This window comes from Triturus cristatus, chromosome 6 (assembly GCF_964204655.1).
Source record: "Triturus cristatus chromosome 6, aTriCri1.1, whole genome shotgun sequence".
Taxonomy (NCBI): domain Eukaryota; kingdom Metazoa; phylum Chordata; class Amphibia; order Caudata; family Salamandridae; genus Triturus; species Triturus cristatus.
The window spans coordinates 1,722,338,480-1,722,358,271 of NC_140589.1; the positions used below are offsets into that span (position 1 = coordinate 1,722,338,480).

At 49.2% G+C, this 19,792-nt stretch overlaps 1 protein-coding gene across 2 annotated transcripts in view; it reads right to left on the reverse strand.

Annotated features, from left to right (window-relative positions):
• EPRS1 (glutamyl-prolyl-tRNA synthetase 1) overlaps window positions 1-19,792 on the reverse strand; it is a 483,086-nt gene that overhangs the window by 282,701 nt on the left and 180,593 nt on the right. For both annotated transcript variants that reach the window (XM_085612943.1, XM_085612942.1), the window contains exon 15: window positions 17,562-17,769. In XM_085612943.1, the coding sequence (XP_085469069.1) occupies window positions 17,562-17,769 (208 nt within the window). The remainder of the gene's footprint in view (window positions 1-17,561; window positions 17,770-19,792) is intronic.

Below are 19,792 nucleotides of genomic sequence, written 5' to 3' on the forward strand. Positions count from 1 at the left end.
AAAGTAGAAAATAAACCATGTTCTGAATATCTATTGTTCCTGTTGGTGTCTTCATGACCCTCAACACGAAGGGATAAAAAAAGGGCAGTGCCACGGGTTCTGGAAGCCGAAACAGGGGGAACAGTGGATAACACTACGGGACATCCACAAACAGACTCCAATTTGCATTGCCCCTTACAAGTATGCAGAAGACCGTCTTAATCTCTTCACTTTCATTTAGGCATTAGAAGCTGCCTGATAGGGGAGGGATGCTTATGAATCTGCGAAGGGTAACAATGCTGAAGAACAAGTGCTACAAGCAACTTTTTTATTCTGCATAATACCATTACTGATGGATAGGCTTTCAATATTCATACCAAGACACAAATAGTTTCATTTTAAATACTTTATTCGATTTCATTTATTCATTAAAATCATTAAAAAAAGAATAAATCACAACATCCTAAAATATTTATGCAGGTAAATAAAACCAAATCAGGTTAAAAAATAAACAATAAGAAAATTTTTGCACAAATTTGGAATTCCTTTCTGACAATGATCGCTATCCAAGCCATGAGAACAATACTGTACATGTTCTTTCTGTCATTAAAGGTAGCTTGACATAGTGCAACATATAGCCATTTTAGCAAAGTTTGTAGAAAGAGATATGTAGCTCGACAAAATCAAGAGATCTTGATACTGGAATGATATAACGCATCCTCGGGTTGGTATACATTTTACAGAAAAGCACTACTACATGCACAGCACTCAGAGTTGACACATGATCACATGGGCAGTTTGCTAAAGTCTTGGACCAGTCCTTCATTATGGGGAAGCTAATTAGCCGATGCCATTTTAAGACTAATAAGCGCAAACCGATGTCTATAATCCAGTACAAATTTGAGGTAGAGCTGCATATCATACGTAGTAAACATGGACTTTTTTTAATTTTTTTTTTTTTTTAATCACAGTAGGCTTCAACAGTTCGGTTGACAGTGAGTTTCTCAAGGTATGCCAAGCATTCCATTTTCAAGTCTTTTCTGTAAATAACTTCCATGGATTCAGGCTGCTCAAAGAATTCTGGGTGCCCCAAGTCTAATTAAAGTTTTTTGCTATGGGACAGTCATGGTATACACAAGGAAGAGCTCAGATTAACACAATTCCTGATGAAAGCACGATTTAAACCAGTGAATTCTGATGTCCAAATTTTAGGCTATAATTAAATGGGCTGTGACAATCAAATTTACTAGAAACGGTACCCCCAATTCCGTGTGAGAAACAGTCGAAGAGGTCTTGGGAACAGCGAGGAGATGCTTCAGAAACTCATTTTCCACCGTTGGCAGCACCGTACAAGTAGAGTGTACCTACACTCCCACCACATATGTAGCAATGGCACACATTTGGCTTTGTAGATCTTTATCATTTCATTAAGGGGGGAGGGGGGGTCGTACCTGGTCTCCTTGCAAAATTCAACACAGCTATAGTCGATTTCCTGAACCGTTACTTCCTAGTGTTGATTGAATGGGCTCATGAATCCTATTTGTCAAAAAGTATGCCTAGATATGAGAAGGTCTCATTTTTATATCATGGCACTTTGCTGACCTTCCCTCACATTTCATAATAAATGTTTTGGATTGGTTAACTAAAAGTCCTAGGCCCTGCATGTAGGTAGCAAAGTTGGTGAGAAGGCTCTGAAGGCCCAGGTGATTTCGAGCCATGAATAAAGCGTCATCTGCATAGAGGAGGGCTGCGATGGTACTGTGCCTAATTTGTGGGAGAACCTTACACTTGTTAACTAACTCCCTAAACTATTTATGTAAAGTGAAAATCAAAAAGGGAGAGAAAACACAATCCTGCCATACCCCTCTCTTTATGCTGAAGAATTGCGTACACTCACCCCTGGCACCATAGCAAACCCTGGCCCTGCTTCAAGAGTATTGCTCCTTTAAGAAGTGGATAATGAAAATCTCCACCACAATGTCTGGCAAGATATCTGACAGCTTCTCCTTACTGAAAGTCAAACGCGGACGACAAGTCTACAAATGCCAAGTACATATTCCCTTTTTAATCTAAGTGTACTTCCCAATTAAGATGCTTAAATTCAATCCCTGCTCACTGGTTTCTATGCCACAGCGAAATCTGTCTTGTAAGTCGGAAAGAATTTTGTTGGATTCTGCCCAGTACTGTAGTCTATTCAATATCATGCGACCAACTATCTTCACTAGTGAATCAAGTAAAGAAATCGGCTTATGTCACACAGGATTAAGGAGATCATCCTTTTTATAACAGGGGACAATGATTGACTCGGCCCACGTTGATAAAAATCCTATCCTACAGCATGCATTTATTACCAAGGTCAATAGACGGCCCGCAGTGAAATGTTGGCCTTAAAACAAGTGAACTGGAAGGCCATCTGGGCCTTATGCCCCCCCCAAACCCCCTGCTTGCATTTATTGTTTTGATAACCTCCTCTAAGCTAGGAGAGAGACCAACTGGGCTATGAAGTATGGAACCGGAAACAGAGGAGTTTCCTGGCCTACTGCAAACAGCTCATTAGTATCTATAGAAATGGTCAATTCACTCTACTTCCAAGATTGCAATCTCCATCCTGGGGCGTTCCTCTTCTTTCAATTGTGGAGAGTTATTTATCAGCCAGAACGCAATATTATCATTGTTAAGACTTGACTCCGACAAAGATTCCCAGACCTTATCTTTCAGACATATCTTTCTCGGTTTCACAGCTATATTATAACCACTTCTACGAGCTTGTACCATTAGACTGCATCTGGGGGTTCTGTGTAAGGCCTCCTTTAATCTCAGTGGGCTTTAGAGCACACAAAATCGAACTATCCCTTTCTCTGCTCAAAAAGACCTCTGGCAACAGAAAGGCAGTCCATGATCCTTCTCGGCACCCACATATTCAAAGAGTTGATCGTCCACCCGGAAATCTTTTGTGCAGTCGAGATAGAAAGACAGCACACGTTTTGGGTCCAGACGGTGGAGACTCCCCTCCTCCTTGAAGGGGTGGGGAGGTGGAAAGAAGGTGGGCAAAGTGATGGTCTGTCCTATATGGAAACAGGTAACCACATTGGGAAGAAAAGATGGCCTTGTGCGAAGGACTTTGTCCGGATGAACAGCAAGAAAAGGAGGTTTGGAAAACAAAGCCTGAAGCTCACTCACTCTGCAAGTAGAAGTGATGGCAATTAGAAAAGCTGTCTTCAGAGTGAGGAGCCCGAGAGGACAGTTGTGAAGAGGCTCGAAGGGAACGCACATAAAATAGGTTAAGACCAGGTTCAAGTCCCACTGAGGCATTATGAGCAGAGGAGGAAAGAGGCGAGTAATGCCCTTTAGAAACCTATTTACAATAGGGGACTTGAAAAGAGAAGGCTGATCAGGAAGGCGAAGAAAGGCAGATCTGGCCGAAAGGTAGCCTTTAAGAGTGCCCAGAGCAGAGCCTTGCTGGGCCAAAGAAAGAGTATACAAGAGAACCCCGAAACAGGGGCAGAAAGGGGATCTACAGCCTTTGCTGTGCACCATGCCACAAACTTGCTTCATCTGCAGGTGGAGGGATGCCTGGCTGCCAAGATGACATTACAGACTTCGGGAGGAAGGTCAAAAGCTGTCAACTGTCACCGCTCAATCTCCAGGCATGGAGGTGGTGGCTGGGCAGGTTCGGGTGGAGGACCATACCCTGCTGCTGTGACAGAAGATCCTCCCAAAGAGACAGACGGATCGGGGGATCGATTGCCATGCTGAGTAGGTCGGGATACCAGTATCTTCATGCCCAATCCGGAGCCACAAGGATGACTTGGGCCTGGACGCGCCGAATCTTCTTCCGCACTCTGGGCAGAAGTGGTATAGGCGGAAAGGCGTACAATAGACCGCAACTCTACTCGCGACGAAAAGCGTCAGCTAGCAAGTGCCGCCTTAGAAAATTCTAAAGCGCAGAACTGAAGACATTGCACGTTCTCTTCGGTGGCTAATAGACCTAAACAAGGCTCTCCCCACTGCTGAAAGAGACCATGCGCCACGCCATTCGTGATCCATCAAGCACCAGCGGCTGAGTTTGTCCGCCCTGGCATTCAGAGAACCTGCCAGGTGTTGAACCATCAAGGTAATGCCTTGATGTACCAGCCAGGTCTAGAGGCACAGAGCCTCCTGACATAGGGTCCAGGACCCCAGCCCGCCCTGTTTATTGCAATACCACATGGCGGTGGTGTTGTCCGTGAACACCTGCACTACCTGTCCCCGGACAGAGGGAAGGAATGCCTTCAGTGCAAGACGGATCGCCCGAAGCCCAACAGATTGATATGGAGCCGGGACACTGCCGGAGACCAGAGGCCTCTGATCTCCGCCTCTCCCAAGTGCCTTCCCCATCCCACGAGGGACGCATCCGTCACTACTGTGTGCTCCGGTTGGGGGAAGGGAGAGGGACCTGCCATTGACCCAATCGCGATTCGTGAGCCACTACTGCAATTGCCGTGCAGTGCCCTCCGAGATCCGAACATGATCGGACAGGTTGCCCCTGATGCTGTGCCCACTGGAACTTCAGGTCCCACTGCAGAGCCCGCATATGCCATCTGGCATGTGTCACCAGCAGGATGCAGGAGGCCATCAGGCCCAGAAGCCGGAGGGTCTTCCGGACTGAAACCCGGGACAGAGGCTGAAAGATCAGAATCATAGCCTGAATATCCAAGACTCGCTGCTCGGGAGGATAAACCCGAAACAGCGTTGAATCCAGAACTGCTCTGATGAAAGGGAGCTTCTGTGAGGGACTCAGGTGCGACTTCAGCACGTTGATGGAGAAACCCAGCAAACGCAGGAGGTCGGCCGTAGTCTGGAGGTGGTTGACTACTGCCTGGGGCGAGCCCGCCTTCAACAACCAGTCGTCGAGGTAGGGAAAGACTGACACCCCTGACCTGCGCAGATGAGCTGCGACCACCGCCATCCCTTTTGTGAACACCCGAGGGGCGCTGGTAAGGCCAAAGGGGAGCACGGTAAACTTAAAATGCTCCTGACCTACCGTGAACTGCAGGTAACGCCGGTGGGCCGGCAGGACGGGGATGTGAAAATATGCGTCCTGCAAGTCCAACGCTACCATCCAGTCTCCAGGGTCAAGGGCAGCCAGGACCTGAGCCAGAGTCAGCAATTTGAACTTCTCCTTCCGGAGGAAGCGATTGACGTTCCGGAGGTCCAAGATGGGGCGCAAGCCCTCTTTGTCCTTCTTGGGGACCAGAAAGTAGTGGGAATAGCAACCACTCCCTACTTACAGCCCAGGACCGCACTCAACGGCCCCTTTGGCCAAGAGGGCCGTAACTTCCTGCTGGAGAAGTACCAAGTAATCCCCCGACATGCGGTGGCACCGAGGTGGCATGGCTGGAGGAGAGGACTGAAAGGGAAGGGAGTAACCCCTGCGGATGATCTGCAACACCCACTTGTCCAATGTGATATCGCGCCGGTGGGGGAGATGGTGGTGGATCCTGCCACCCACCGGCGTGGGGTGCTCCACAAAGGTCGGATTAGGAAGGTTTGGAGGTAGAAGCAGCGGGGGCAGAGGTGGACTGACCCCCACGCTGAATCCTAGAGCCACCCCTGCGGAACCCGCGTCCGCGCTGGAGGCTGGTTCTGCACAAGCTTGCTGAAGGAACGTGCCTGGGCGCCTCTACCATGGCCACAAAAGGAACGAAAACCAGAAGTGGCCGGGCTTTTTGCGGAAAGACCCAAGGACTTGGCCGTGGCCCGCAAATCCTTAAAACGCTCCAGTGCACGGTCGGCCTTATCGCCAAACAAGAGAGTGCCATCAAAGGGCATGTCCATGAGCGAGCTTTGGACATCTGGCGAGAACCCGGTAGATCTCAACCAGGCGTGGCGACGAAGCGCCACAGTCGTAGAAATTGCCCTGCCCAATGAGTCCGCGGTGTCCAAACCACACTGAATGGCGAACTTAGCTGCATCCTTACCCTCCGCAACAACTTGTGACAGCACAGCGTGGGTCTCCTCAGGACACTGAGGCAACACCTGTGCAACTGTATCCCACACCGCGTGGGAATAGCGGCCCAATAAGCAGGGGGTGTTCACTGACCGCAGCCCCAAGCTAGCCGAAGAGAACAACCGTTTACCCAACTTCTCCAGCTTCTTAGAGTCCTTATCCGACAGAGCCGTAGGAAAGGCACTCTGTGACGTTGAGGCTTGGATGACCAGGCTCTCAGGCGTAGGATGAGTGGTCAGAAACGCAGGGTCACCAGGCGCCAGACGATGACGCCTGGCGACATTCTTATTCACAGGGGCCCCTGTGGCTGGTCGCGACCAAGTGTCCAACAAGACCTCAGTGAGGGCGTCGTTAAAGGGGAGCAGGGGCTCTGACGAAGTGGACGCCGTCTGGAGCACCTCAGTGAGGAGATTAGTTTTGAGGGCCACCGTAGGAAGTTCAAGGTGGAGGACCTCAGCCGCCCGACGGAGCACCATCGTGTAGGAGGCGCCCTCCTCGATGGTAGGCGGGGGAGAGGCAAATCCCAGGTCAGAAGAGACATCAAGGTCGCCGGCGTCCTCCAAGTCGTCCACCCAGTCCTGCTCGGAGTCACACTGATGGGCAAGAGGGTCCTCCGACCCCTCCCAGTCGTCGTCCACCTCGGTCACATGGGGAACAGACCGTGGCGGCAGAGCTGGAGCCGGAGAAGGAACATACGGCGCCGGAAACGGCACCCGGGAACGGCGCCGGCCGGGGCCAAGCCGGCGCCGTGTCCCAATTTTAAAAATGTAAAGAAAACAGAGCCAATATTTCCCAGGTAGGTACAAAATGGTCCTAGAACCGGGGCAAGGGCGGGACAAATGGCACCCACTGCGGCGCCGGAGCAGAGGGTGGCGCTGGGGCCAGAGCAGGCAGTGCTGGCCCTTATGGTGCCGGGGCCAGAGCCAACGGCGCAGGATCCTGTGGCGCTGAAGCTGGATCCGCCGGTGGCCCAACAGGATCCGGACACTGGACCGTGGGGCCTGAAGGCGCGCCGGCGGGAGCCCGAGGCCTAAAAAGGCGGTCCATGGTAGCAAGAAATTCTTGCTGCGGCCCTGTGAGTTTCCTGGGAACGGTCCCTGGACCTGGAACAGCGCTGGGCCGAGTGCCGGACCTCCAGCAGCTTCCGGCGCCGCTCCCTCAAGGCCTTCGGAGCCATTGCCCGACAGTCCCGGCAGGACCGGGAGTCATGGTCTGTCTCCAGGCAGTAGAGGCAAACATCATGGGGTCCGTCAGCTACATATTGCGACGGCAGGCCCCTCAAGACTTAAAGCCAGGCATCCCTACGTGCACCAAGGAGAAAAGGAGACAAAAGTCTCAAAAAGGCTAGTCAAAAAGTGACTAATGTACGTACTCTAACCAGATCTGCGCTTGCTGGCGCGGAAAAAGAAAGAACTGACGTCAGCGCGTATGGGTGGCGCCTTAGTAGTCTCTGTGACATCATCTCCGCGCCTACGACGGATGCGGAGCCGCACAACGCCACCTACTGAGGTGCAGGGGTACTGCTAGCAACCTTTCCGGATCCAGTCTGACGCCTGGGGACATTTTAAGGTAAGGAATCTATCACTAACGTGTCTCTTTCAGATCCGTCAAATTTAAGTGGTGTCAAGAATACCAACTAAACACTAAGTTAGGGGCAATACGGGGAATGACCGGTAGTACCTAATGGGCTACTTTCCTTTAGGGTGCCTACACCCTCTATAGGACCACTTACTATGGGAAGTGGGCATAACCCTGACCCAGAGAGCCTATATTCGTCAAAACTAAAATAGTGGATTTCTAAAAATCATGTTCATTACAGAAAGCCCACCTTAGGGATTGTACTAGCCAGACTGGGGAACACACCTCCTGACAAGCTAATTTTCCCACCTGTCCTGGTGCCAAATGGTCCCAGGGCAGGGAGTGGTATTTCCCATGTCTGGGGAAGCCTAGGGTTGCATATCAAAGGCCGCAGAAGCCTTTGAAACCACCTGCCATTAAATGCTGATTACTCCTGCTTGGAAGAGTTGACAACACCACTGGCCGGAGCAGGCATTGTTTCTGCCCTCAGAGTGTGGGATCTCAGCTGCAGGGGGTTAGAAACCGGTCTGTGGTGGCAGGCTCCTTGCTTCAGTCAGCCAGTACACAGGTAGCCGGTAGGTTTCAGGGAGCACCTTTAAGGTGCCCTCTGGGTGCATGCATTAATAAATCCATTACTAGAATCAGTGTGGGCTTATTAATATATGTTTGATACCAACCATGTCTTGTTTCAGTGAAGCTATCATGTAGCTGGGTAACTTGTAAACACCAGTGTCCAGCACACATACTCAAAATGGCTTTCCTGTCCATTTTGCAATATCTAAGATTTGACATGGACATCACAGGGGCATATCTGCTCATGCAGATATGTCCACACATGTAGTATAGTGCACTCTTCCTTAGGACTGAAAGGCCTGCTGTAAGGGTGACCTACCTATACTGCATGCAGTGTCTGCAGGCATGGCACACAGGAGGTGTGCCATGTCGGGTCTTCACTTTTCTCTGCTCCATGGCACGCAGCCTGCAATGGTAGTCTGCATGCTGGTTGCCGAGGGGTCTCTTAGGGTGGCACAATGCATGGTGCAGCCCTCAGAGACACTCTTTAACCTCCGTGTCCTAGGCACCAGGGATATCATTTATGAGGGACTTGCAAAGGGGTGCTAAAGGTATTGGCAATTGGGGAGACAATTGTACAGTTTCAGGGAAAGAGATCTGGCACTGGGGACCGGATAGCAGGAACCCAGTGCACTTCTGTCAAAATTGCATCAGATACTCTAGCCAAAAAGTGGGAGAGACCAAGTCAAAAAAGGGCACTTTCCTACAGTTGGCAATATGTTGGCGATGGTTGGCAAATTGAGCTGCCACCCTTTTACCAGAGGTCTCAATGAGTTTGCTTTCCTTGTCAACAGATGATGCATCACTGGCAGCTTGGGAAGTAGCTCGCTTGCAAGCGTTGGTAACTACAAGGAAGTCAGGAGGAATCTGTTCCCCGATTTAGATAGGGTCGCATGGAGAGGCTTTAGCTTTTTTATCCATCATGGGAGTGATGATTCTGGCTCTAGCAGGGTCTTTAAAGAGGTCATCTGTATGATGTAGCATACCCTAAAGCACAGGGAGGTATTGGGTGGCCCTATGTGTAGAAGAAAGTGTTTAAAAAATAAAGTCCTGTTCCAGAAGTTCCTTGTGTGCCTCTACCTCATGAAAAAAGTAGCGGTACTACCAATGAGCTCCTGGTACAATGTGAAATCATCAGTAGGAGATGGACGAGTGGGGTATAGGTCTGGATCATTGTCCCCTGGAAGGTCTACATCATATGCGGTCCAGGGGTTGGTTTGAGGTGGTGGTGAACCATAAGTGTTATCTCCTGCTAAAAGTCCACCTGTGTAAGAGTGTGGAGACCCTTGATGCGTTATGTCCAAGGGACCTCCATCAGAGTGTTTTGGAGAAGGTGACTGGTGGAGGTGGTGGTGGACCTTGGCTGTGGGAGTGGTAAAGGAACGGTGAACTTGTCCACCTTCTTCTGTGTGGCAGGTATCGGTGTATCAATAGCCTCTTCAAAGGAGAGTTGTCTTTGATGGCTGTGGAGCCGGAACCGAAAGTTTTGCAAGAACGCTCCCTGTGTGGTGCTGGATGTGTATTTGCTTTTGAAGAGCATCCAGTTTCTCTTGTAATTTGTGGAGAAAAGGTTCAAAGGCTTGCCAGGATCAGATTTCAGAGCAGGTTTCGGAACAGAGGTGCGTTTGTGTTTTTTGGCACCAAAGATCGTCTCGGATCCAAAGATGGGCTGGTCGGCTCGGTATTGTCAAAATTGACGGTTTTCGGTGTTTTGGTGGTAAGCCCAAAGACAGCCTCCGAATCAGTCTTTCGGTGCCGACCATGGCCCGTAGGCAGTGGAGGTCCAAGGGCCTTTTGTTCAGAAGGGACAGAATGTCTCTTAGGTTGTGTTAGTCAGGACTGAAAGAAAGGGTACTGTATGTGAGAAGTTGGCCTGATGTATGATGTCACTAGTTCTAGTGTACACCTTATATCAGTCCAAACAACCCTTATGGTGATGGGTTGTAAAGTCAACCTTATAGACCAGCTATCCTAGTGGTAGCATGGACAAGAGCAGTCTTAGGCTAAACTCTGAATGGCATGTGAAGCCAGCTGTGATACCATATATAATCCCTTGAATACCAAATGAAAGGACACCACAACAGATATATATATATATATATATATATATAAAAAATAAAGTGTATTTATTCTAGTCAAACCCTCAGCACTCTTTAGGAGATTAGAGGCAAGTACAACACAGTCTTATTTATGCATACATTAAGTCACACAGGTAAGTAATACAGTTAGGCCCTAGGGGCCACGCAAACCATATACTAAAGAAGTGGTATAAGGACCACTGTCACGGAAATAGGATAGGCCTAGGGCATCGATGGGGCTACACTACACTAGCAACAGTTAGGAAGTGGGAGGCCCACGGGATTCAGGTGCAGAGTGGAAACACTCACGCGTAATGCGTAAAAGTCGATAGAATTACTAGCAGTTAGAATTTAACAGTTTAAGGACACTTCTGAAGCAGCTAGAGAGTCGAGACTCGGAAACTAGACCCTAGGATAGTCACTACCCTTGTGAGCACCGAAGTACCCAAGTTACCTAGCCCACGGGCTGCGGGTGCATAGGTGTGAACTTGCGTCGGGTTTCGTCGTGGACTTCTATGGATGCCTGAAGGAAAGTTGCTGACAGGCAGTCAGTGAAGAGTGTCCGGTGGATCCCAAGGCTGGGATCAAGAAGAGGGGATACCTGCAAGCAGAAGGGACAGAGTCAAGGTCACTAGCCAGTGACCACGTGGAACCAGGAAGGAACCAGGCGAGGTCGTGAAGATTGCAGGTGAAAGGTGAAGCTTGTCGCTGCAGCCATGGGTACCAGGAGACGTCGAGGACGACCAGGACCAGGAGGCGAGCTGTCCCACGAAGGCTCTTGCTGTCGGCGGCATCGAAGTCGAACTCACCAAGCCTTGGCAAGCGGAACCCACGAAGAACGGAGGACTTGCTTCTGGTGCAGACCAGGAAGGTCTGGGGTGCTTCTCTTTTGCAAAGAAGCGGGAACCAGTCTGGAGGAGCCAAACCAGCAGTGAAGATTTCAAGGTGTGTCGTCACAAAGGCCGCTAGCCAACGGGCAAGCAACCGGACAGACGCGGCAAGCAGGAAAATGCAGAAGGGCCCCACGCAGGACTCGTGGAGTGTGGGGGGCTGATCTTCGGTGCAGATGGTGCTTGGGGTTGGGGCTTCTCAATCCCCAGTGCACAACTTCGAGGGTGCCTCAGAAGCTGCGCTGGAAGATACTCGCCACTTTTCCCAGGTAGCCGGTCCCACGTCTCTCGTCGCCTCCACGGATCTCAGCTCGGCTGTGGATGTGGATCAGGGTCGGAGAAGTCTGGAAGTCAAGGCTCTGGTCGGGCTCTGCAGTCGGTCCCTCGTAGAACTTCAGCAAAGCAAAGGGTAGTCTCTTGATGGTGCCTGTTTGCACAGGGTAGCCACTCCTTGGCCACAAGGGAGATTCTTCAGTCTTCTTCTTTCGTCGAATGTCGAAGGCCCAGAGTTTGTTCAAGTTGCAGGTTCAGGATAATCTAATCTCCTGGGGCCCAGCTACCACTTTTATACTAATCTGGGGGGCTGGGTTGCCTGCTAGGTCACGCCTTATGGGTGGGACCTGGGAGGGGGTGGTTACACCCCCTTCCCTTTGTCCAGTTTCGCGCCAATACTGGGGCTGGTGTGCCCCAGAACCGGTTTGAACTGGACTATGCATGGGACACCTTGTGTGCCCCAGGCATGTCTCATTCCTTTCAGCCCTCCCTGCCCCAATACACTAAAGTCTGTCTGGGGGGGTGCTAGCACCTCCCCAAGCAGGAAACCTATTGTCCAAGCCTCCCTTGCCGGGATCCCTCCCAGCAGCAGGAGGTCAGACTCGTGTCTGTGGCAGCAGCATCCATTTTGTGATGCTGAGGCTTTGGTTAGAGTTAAACAGCAAAGTAGGATTTTAACATGTCTCTCCCTCTAGAAGGGAGGAATAATATCCTCATCACCAGAAATGGTATGGGGGTATTATTCCAAAGTGTTAGACACCTTACACGACATATTTTGATAAAGCCAAACCATAGTTACCATAACCGTTTAAGATTATAAGGCACTTTAAGAGTATATGGTAGGCTATATCATAGAACAGCTATAAGGACATGCTTCCGAAAGCTGCAGACAGGCTCAGCTCATGCTAGAGCACCATCTCACATGTTACCAAGCACTCTGCCTCCAGGATTGTTAAGGCCTGCCATAGGAGTGGCTGATAGGTACACATGTGTCTATATATAAGGGTAGATATAGGTATACTATATCTAAGCAAGGGGTGATTACACGACCTTGCCCCAGCTGAGTGATCAGCCAGTTGTGTCCGATTGGAAGGCCAGACCAGGGGTGGCATAATACATGCTGCAGCCCCTGGGAGGCCTAGGGTACACCTTTGCCCTGGGTACCTAGGGTACACTGTACAGGGTCCAATAAGGTGATCCTTACCAATTGTGTATGTACCTAGGGTACATGGAGTCCATTTTAAAGAGGGAGCAGACAGCCTGAGACCCTGAATGGCAGGATCTCAGGCCAACTAAGTCGAAAAACCAGCTAGACACTATGCAAAAAGTTGGGGGTAACCATAGTCAGATATCCACCTTCCTACACTGTACTCACGAATTGTTGAGCCAGTGAAATGTCCTGTATCTCAATTTTGACCTCTAGGTCGGAGCAGTAACAGACCTCTACGGAGAACGCCTCCTCTGTCGTGTAGTTCCTAAAGTACCCATGCAGGACCTGCACGTTTGGATAACAAACTGTAAGACTGGTGGCAGACTAACTCTGAGCACCCCACCGCGTATGTTAGCCTGTTTGCATATATGCTAGCTCACAGTGCCACTAGGGTCTCCTCTTATCGGGGAGAGATTAATTTCTGGCAGCCTCAGAACATGACAACCCTGATCCCTCAAGATCGTGGAAACAATATACTACTTTTCGCCCAGTCACTCGTGCTCGATTAGTTTAGTTTATCTCACAGGTACACAGAATAAACAGTCTGGGCGTTTCAATAAAAGGTTTATTTAACAGTGTGATTATGTTTAGAACTGAATGTTCAAGTCATGATGTAATGGAGCCATGGTCAAGTCAAAGTTCTAATTTGAACCAGTATTTAGTGTAATGCTGGAGGTTGTTGTCTGAAGATTTATCTCAATAAAGATCCTGTTCCTGACTTTGGATTTGGACTAATTTACTACAAACAGTTATTCTCATGTAGAAATATGAGCTGTAACAACCATTAGACAGTAGCAGAGAAATATGATTAGCAGTACTATGAATATAAACGGATAGTACAGATCTATAATTGTGCAATTAGCATGAATAAATACATGAATATAAAATGCATGATAAAAGTGTGCGTACTCCTACGATGCCTATCTAGATGTACCCAAGTGTACCTAGCATGTAGGCAGGTGTAAAAGCCAAGAATCCCTCTAGGATCTAGTCAAACCCCATTACCTGACGTATGAGAAATGTCGGAGCCCTTCTTGGTCTCAACTTGGACACCCCGCAAGGGATGTTCAGCCCACTGTCAGCTGGAGCGTCTGCATGCAGGAGCCTCAGCGTCTCTGGTCAGTGTGTTGGCCTGGAAGTCTCGGTTCCCACGGCCTTATCTTGGTAAGATGTGATGTATTTATACCCAAAAGTATGTTTTGTATGGGTCAATGTTGGACTGAGGAAGACATAAGGGATGAACCTTGTACATAGATATTATGCAGGTGATATAGTTTCTGCTTTGTTTCCAAGAACCCTCATGAATGCTCATCCATAATTTATGAGCCCATCGGAGATGTTATAGGAGGCCTTTGTTCAGGAAAAAACCCTCCTTCCCCAGAACTGAAACTAGATAAGGATCAATCCTCAGAGTTCGTTATTGTGTAGTGTAGGGAACTAATGTAGGTGAAAGATCATGCCTATATAAGGGCATCTAAAATCATGCCTATATTAGGACATCTAGAGTCATGCCTATGTTAGGGCCTCTATATAAGACCTAACACCTCTTCCACCACGGATGCTCTGGGGAGTTCTTCCTCCCCGACATCTTGAAGTCTGAAGATGTCAGAGGTGTCTTTAACCCCTTGCATGCACCGGACGGCCCCCGGCCGTCTGACGTCACGGTGGGCGTGTGCGGACGGCTGGGGGCCGTTCGATTTGCGCACGCGTGGAAATTGCCCGCACAGCGGGGAAATTCCAGCCGCGCCCAAAGGGTTCATATGGCTTCGCTGCATTTCACATCGATGTGCCCAACGGTCTTTAAAGTCTTTTTGAAACAGAAAGATAGGCAGGCCTAGCAACCCTCCTCCTTGTGTTTCAGTGACAAACACATGTTGCAAACCAGATGGAGGTCAGTCCAGGGGTATTTTGCGTGGCAGTTCGAGATGAAACTGAAATGCACCTGTTCCATCAACAGCAGAGCATTCTCTGGTGAACCTGATGTGGATTGAAATATAGGTCAGAGGAGCGAGGTCCTCTTGGCCACGGTTGAAGCACGTCGATCCCATGAGCGATACATTTTTCTATATCTCGATACAAGATAGACTATGTGATCAGAAGCAATACCACCTAGGGTGAGCATGAACCGAACAGAGACCCCAACAGTCTCGACGCAGGCACACATGTCCAAACCCAACAGTGGAAAGAAAACTATCTAACAATAGAGTTGATGCCCATGTGCATCATCACCAAGAGGAGGAGTCACTCTACCTCGTGACTCGAAAGATTTCTTTGAAGGAAAACAACTTGCACACATTCAGACCCAACACTAGATGGCAGGAGTATACAAAGCATGTGTAACTAGATTCATACATGCCTCGAACAAGCGGTTACAGCACTACACAATAATTAGCGGTCAATGAACTTGATAACTTGCCACTCCTGTACCTTTGAACAATAGGATTTTTTAATTATTGGTCAAGTACAACAAAGCACGCAACAATAGGAGTCACAAAGAGAGCCATAAAGATATGGCACATTCTGGGACTAACATATGATGCCAAACATTTTATCAATGTTTATACCCTGCATTTTCTACAGCATTCGACCTACAGCCAAAGCCCTCAAATGAAGCTGTACTCAGGTCGACCCTGGGCACTTAGGATTTCCCAGTTTTCTGCTACTTTCAGTCAATGGGACAAATTTGTGAGGCAAAACTTATAAAACATAGCAAACCTGTTAGGTTACTTCAAATCCATGGTATTAGTGCTGTTGGCCTGCAAGATGGGACAAATGTGTGCGCTAAAGCAATAGCAGCTGAAGTTTTCCAGGCTAATGAGCTATTAAATGTCTACTGGCAGTGTCCTCAAGCGTACTGATGTTCATCACTAGTGTACCAGAGCAACAAAAATAGAGCACTCCAATAGGTTACTTTCTTTAGGCATTTGACTATTGAAGGTCGCAATGGCAAGCAGTCAGGGCTTCATCTGGAGTGCCGAAAGGGTTAGAGATAACTATGAATATTAATACAGCACTAGGCACTAGATTTCTCAAAACACTACCAATATGGTCCTGTACTTAGTTTCTTAAGCAGTTATGTCTACATACACAAGATGTTTTGTGCTCATCGTATCCTCTCCAAAGAGAGCACTGAACTCATATTGTGTTATTAGAGAAGAAGTATGAAATGCAGTCATACCATCTTAAATTACCACAATTTCTACCAGACAGCTGTGGCCATGGTCATTTACAGGGCTAGGTGTGCATTTTCTCATTTTTTCTGCTTCGAGAAACACACCTTTCAAGTTCCTTTCCCATTGGGAAGGATGAAGCAGTAGGCCCTTTTCCTTTGCCTAGTAGTTCAATAATTACAACGGACTGCACAAGGATTTAACTGTTGCAAGACAGGTTTTGATATACTATTTGTGGCAAGCTAGGTTTCAGTTATAACCAGTGCAGGGGGAAAAGGGGGAAGGGAACACAGTTCCACATTGTGCTCCATAGCACTTCTAACTAAGCAGACATCAACAGAGAAGGAGCAGTTAGAGTAACAACCCTAGCACCTTAACCCCAGACTTCAATGCCAACAATAGTGTAGATTTGGCATCTCAACCAATTAGTAAAAGAACAAGATAGATAGGATATGGATGGCTAAAGCTATGAACTAGAGTACTAAACTATAAAGCAGATGACATGTACAATGATATGAGTCCCAGTTCTGAAGTTCATGGGAATAAGAGAGATAGACGACTCCTACAGATTCTAGTACAAGCAGAATGGAGCTTGACTGTGAGACAAGATTCTGATGGGATTAACTTCTATCAAGCACTCTTTGTATTCACAGGAGGCTTTCGTACTACGCTGTGCAATGTGATACAATCTCAATCTATACAAGACCCTGGGGCTCTTAACCTCTTAGGGAACATGTAGAGAGAAAATGAAGATACAGGGCTTAATGACAGTTTGAGGCACACTCTAACCCAGTACTTTAAGGGAAGATGAATACTACAGTGATCAACTGCATTTTTATTATGCTTCCATGGCCTCTAAAGGGAGATGAAGCATCATTAAGAGGATTCTGCTCAACCAGACCGTGAGGTACCATGATCTATCACCATCAAGGGTTTGGAAAATGGCTCTTCCGCCTCAAAAGATCAGCACCTCTCTCAGAACAGAAAAGAAATTATTTGCAGAAAATCAGTCACCTAGTACAGCAAGAATAAAAGTCGTGCAACCGGATGATGCCTCTCCTGAGAAAGTATTCTTACCAGCACAGGCGTGCAGGTCTTTGACTCCTGCAGCATTGTGCCCCTGTAGGAGACTGGTCATATTTTGCCAGTGACAAAATTATTTGTTTACTAAAGAATATGCTTTTCTACTGATGGGCACATGCATTGAATTTCAATGCAAAAAGAACACAAAACTCACTGGAGAGCCCGTTGCCCACAAGGTGACACATAGGCAACGCAGGTCAGTTTCAGGAAATATAAAACACATAACTAGCACCAAAACATTTAATCATGTGGAGAGAGGGAAAACTCTTCAGTATGAAAAATTCATACAGAACCTAAGGGAGAGTGCCAGTTAGGATGAAGAGAAATGAGAAACCAGAATATTCTAGTCATCACAAGTAACCAGAAAGCAGACTGACTTGTAGGATAATGCAGGAGGGTGCAGCTTCAGCCGCTCCTAATAACGAATATGTGCAGTTTAAGACATGAAAGCATGTACAGCAATACGTTCTCTTTAGCGATCAATTACTGTAACAAATAATTTTCCCAAAAAATAGTCATGTAAAAAACATGGTTATGCAAGAGGCATAAAACATATCTTAATCCACAACACTTGAAACATCTATATTTAACATGATGTTCTGTATTCTCTTATAATCAGTTACATTAATATACATGTATGTAAAATACCATTATAACATGGTTTACTAATTAAAAATTAAGCGATATTTGCAAGTCAGAAATGTGAGCTGAAAGTAAGAGTGCACTGTTTATCATTACCTTGCTGTTTCTATTGATGTACTGCTTAAAATCTTCCTCTTTGCCAAGTACTGGTTTGGTAATCAGGTGATCATAGTTAACACACACTGTGGGGATGGGAAGTGCACGGGACGTCTCCGCTAGCCAAGTTATCTTTGTAGTTTTCTTAAAATCTTTATTTTCCAGATTTAATTTTGCATCAAGAGATTTAATCTTCCCATTGGAGTTCCTAGAACAAAAAAACACAATACTTGCATAAAATCCCATGAATGCCTTCTAGAATATTATATTGGATTTAGTGACGATTGCGATGGATATTTTTTATGCTTATAGATGTTGTACCAGTTTAATTATATTTGTCTTAGCAATAACTGAGAATGTGGGGAATACTTTTTTATATTTTATAGATCTTGAAGGAAATCCATTTTTCAACTTGCTTCCCTTGGGTTCTTGTTTCTTTTTTTTGGGACTATCTAAATGTTACTCTGGCCTTGCCAAAAAGGGCCTGGTTGCATTGCTGTTACTTAAAAAAGGAAATCCTTTTAACTATTTAACAGGCAAATTTGATATTTTTATGATGCGCCCAAATAGTGCCAGCTACTTATACGTCAGATTCCTATTTTAGCCTGCAGCACAGCTTTCTAAACTTACACCTGGAGCAAACCCAGTGATGGGCAGCAAAAGAGCGGTGTCCGGGGGGCGTGATCTCGCCGGGAATGGAGTAGGACACAGGTCGTGGCCGCTCCGGACCGCCGCTGTTATCAACTGCCACTTACAGCGGTGTGACGGCGACACTCGGACCGGGGGCACAGCCCGGGGAGAGCGGAACCCTGGGGGCACCAGTCTAGGCGGTCGGCGGTGGCTGCTGAGGCAGACTCACACCACACGGACGAGGAGCCGGGTCCTGGCCGGGCAGGCCGCCATTTTCTTTTCACCCGATCTGCGCGCCCGGAGCTGGGCGAGTTCGGAGCAGAGGAGGCGTCGCGCTGGTGGCTGCTGCAGACTCCTTGCCGGAGAGCGCCGATAGCAGAGGACCCCGGACTGCGTGAGCTGTGGGAGTGACGACTTCGAGGCCCGAGCGGAGGCGGTGATCTCTGGCGTCAGAACCTGGTAGGCCGGGACACTCCCGGGTGCGCTGGGGGCTCGCTGCGGGCCCGGCGGAGGCTGCCGACGGCGCTGGGTGAACGGAGCGACCTGAACTTGAGGAGGGAGAGTGGCGGCTTCCTGGGGGGGGGGGGGGGGGGACGCCTGGCTGGCTGATGTGACTGGGGGCGCAGTGCGGTGGCTGAAGAGCGCCCGCCGCCATTTTGTCTGCTACGTGGATGCGGCCTGGCGGAGAGGTTGGCATACGAGGCGGCCTGGTGTGGATGGCGGCTGGGGGAAAGCACCGCCCCTGGTGAGCCGGGCTCCGGTGAACTATCGCTGGCTGTCTGCTGGGCCCCTACCCTGGGAGTGTCCGGTGCCCTACCTCACTGCACCCCGGTTGGCGCCTGCTGCACTGCGCCCTGGAGACCTGCGATTACCGGTGCTCGGGAGAGAGCTGAGACGCGAGAGCCGGCTGCTGGAGAGGGATCACGGAGCCCCGCACTGCCGCGCTGACCCTGGGGGTTGCTCTGGGACCCCCGACCGGCTCGACTTGAGGCCTAAGTGAGGACGGCGAGAGTACGCCTCTGCCTGGGGCGCGGTGGCCTGGATCTGCTTGGAGCCTGCCCGGGCTGTCGGGGACGAGGAGAGAGGCTAGCTTCCGCACGAAGGCGCCCCCCGGGCCCGGCTGATGGACTGATCGAGGGCCCACCTGGTGGACCGGGACTGGAGCGGCGAGCCGTCGGGTGCTGCGGCGCCCCCACTGCACCTCCCCCGTTCGACTGAGTTGGTGGGACCTCTCTTGGGGGGCAAGTTGACTGTCCGACAGCCATGCACCACGCAGTGGCTTGAGAACCCGACGCTCCCCTTTCCCGGCTGCGCAGCATCTGGAGGGCCATTTGGAACGGAGCCCCACTGCCATTAATGGACTGCGTAGCCCAGTGGCCTGCGCTTTACGCTGAGTGTGCGTTCAGGGGTTCCGGGGTCCCTGCTCCTCCCCGTTGGGACGCTGCCCTCTGACACTCTTGCAGCATGACACGCACGAAGCCAGGGAAGGAGCCGCCCGCGGCCCCCAAGGACGCCTCGGTCAGGGACTTGTGGAGTAAGCCGAATGCGCAGTCGACGAATGCAGCATTGTCGGACCCTGGGGCCTCGGCAGCACCAGTCAC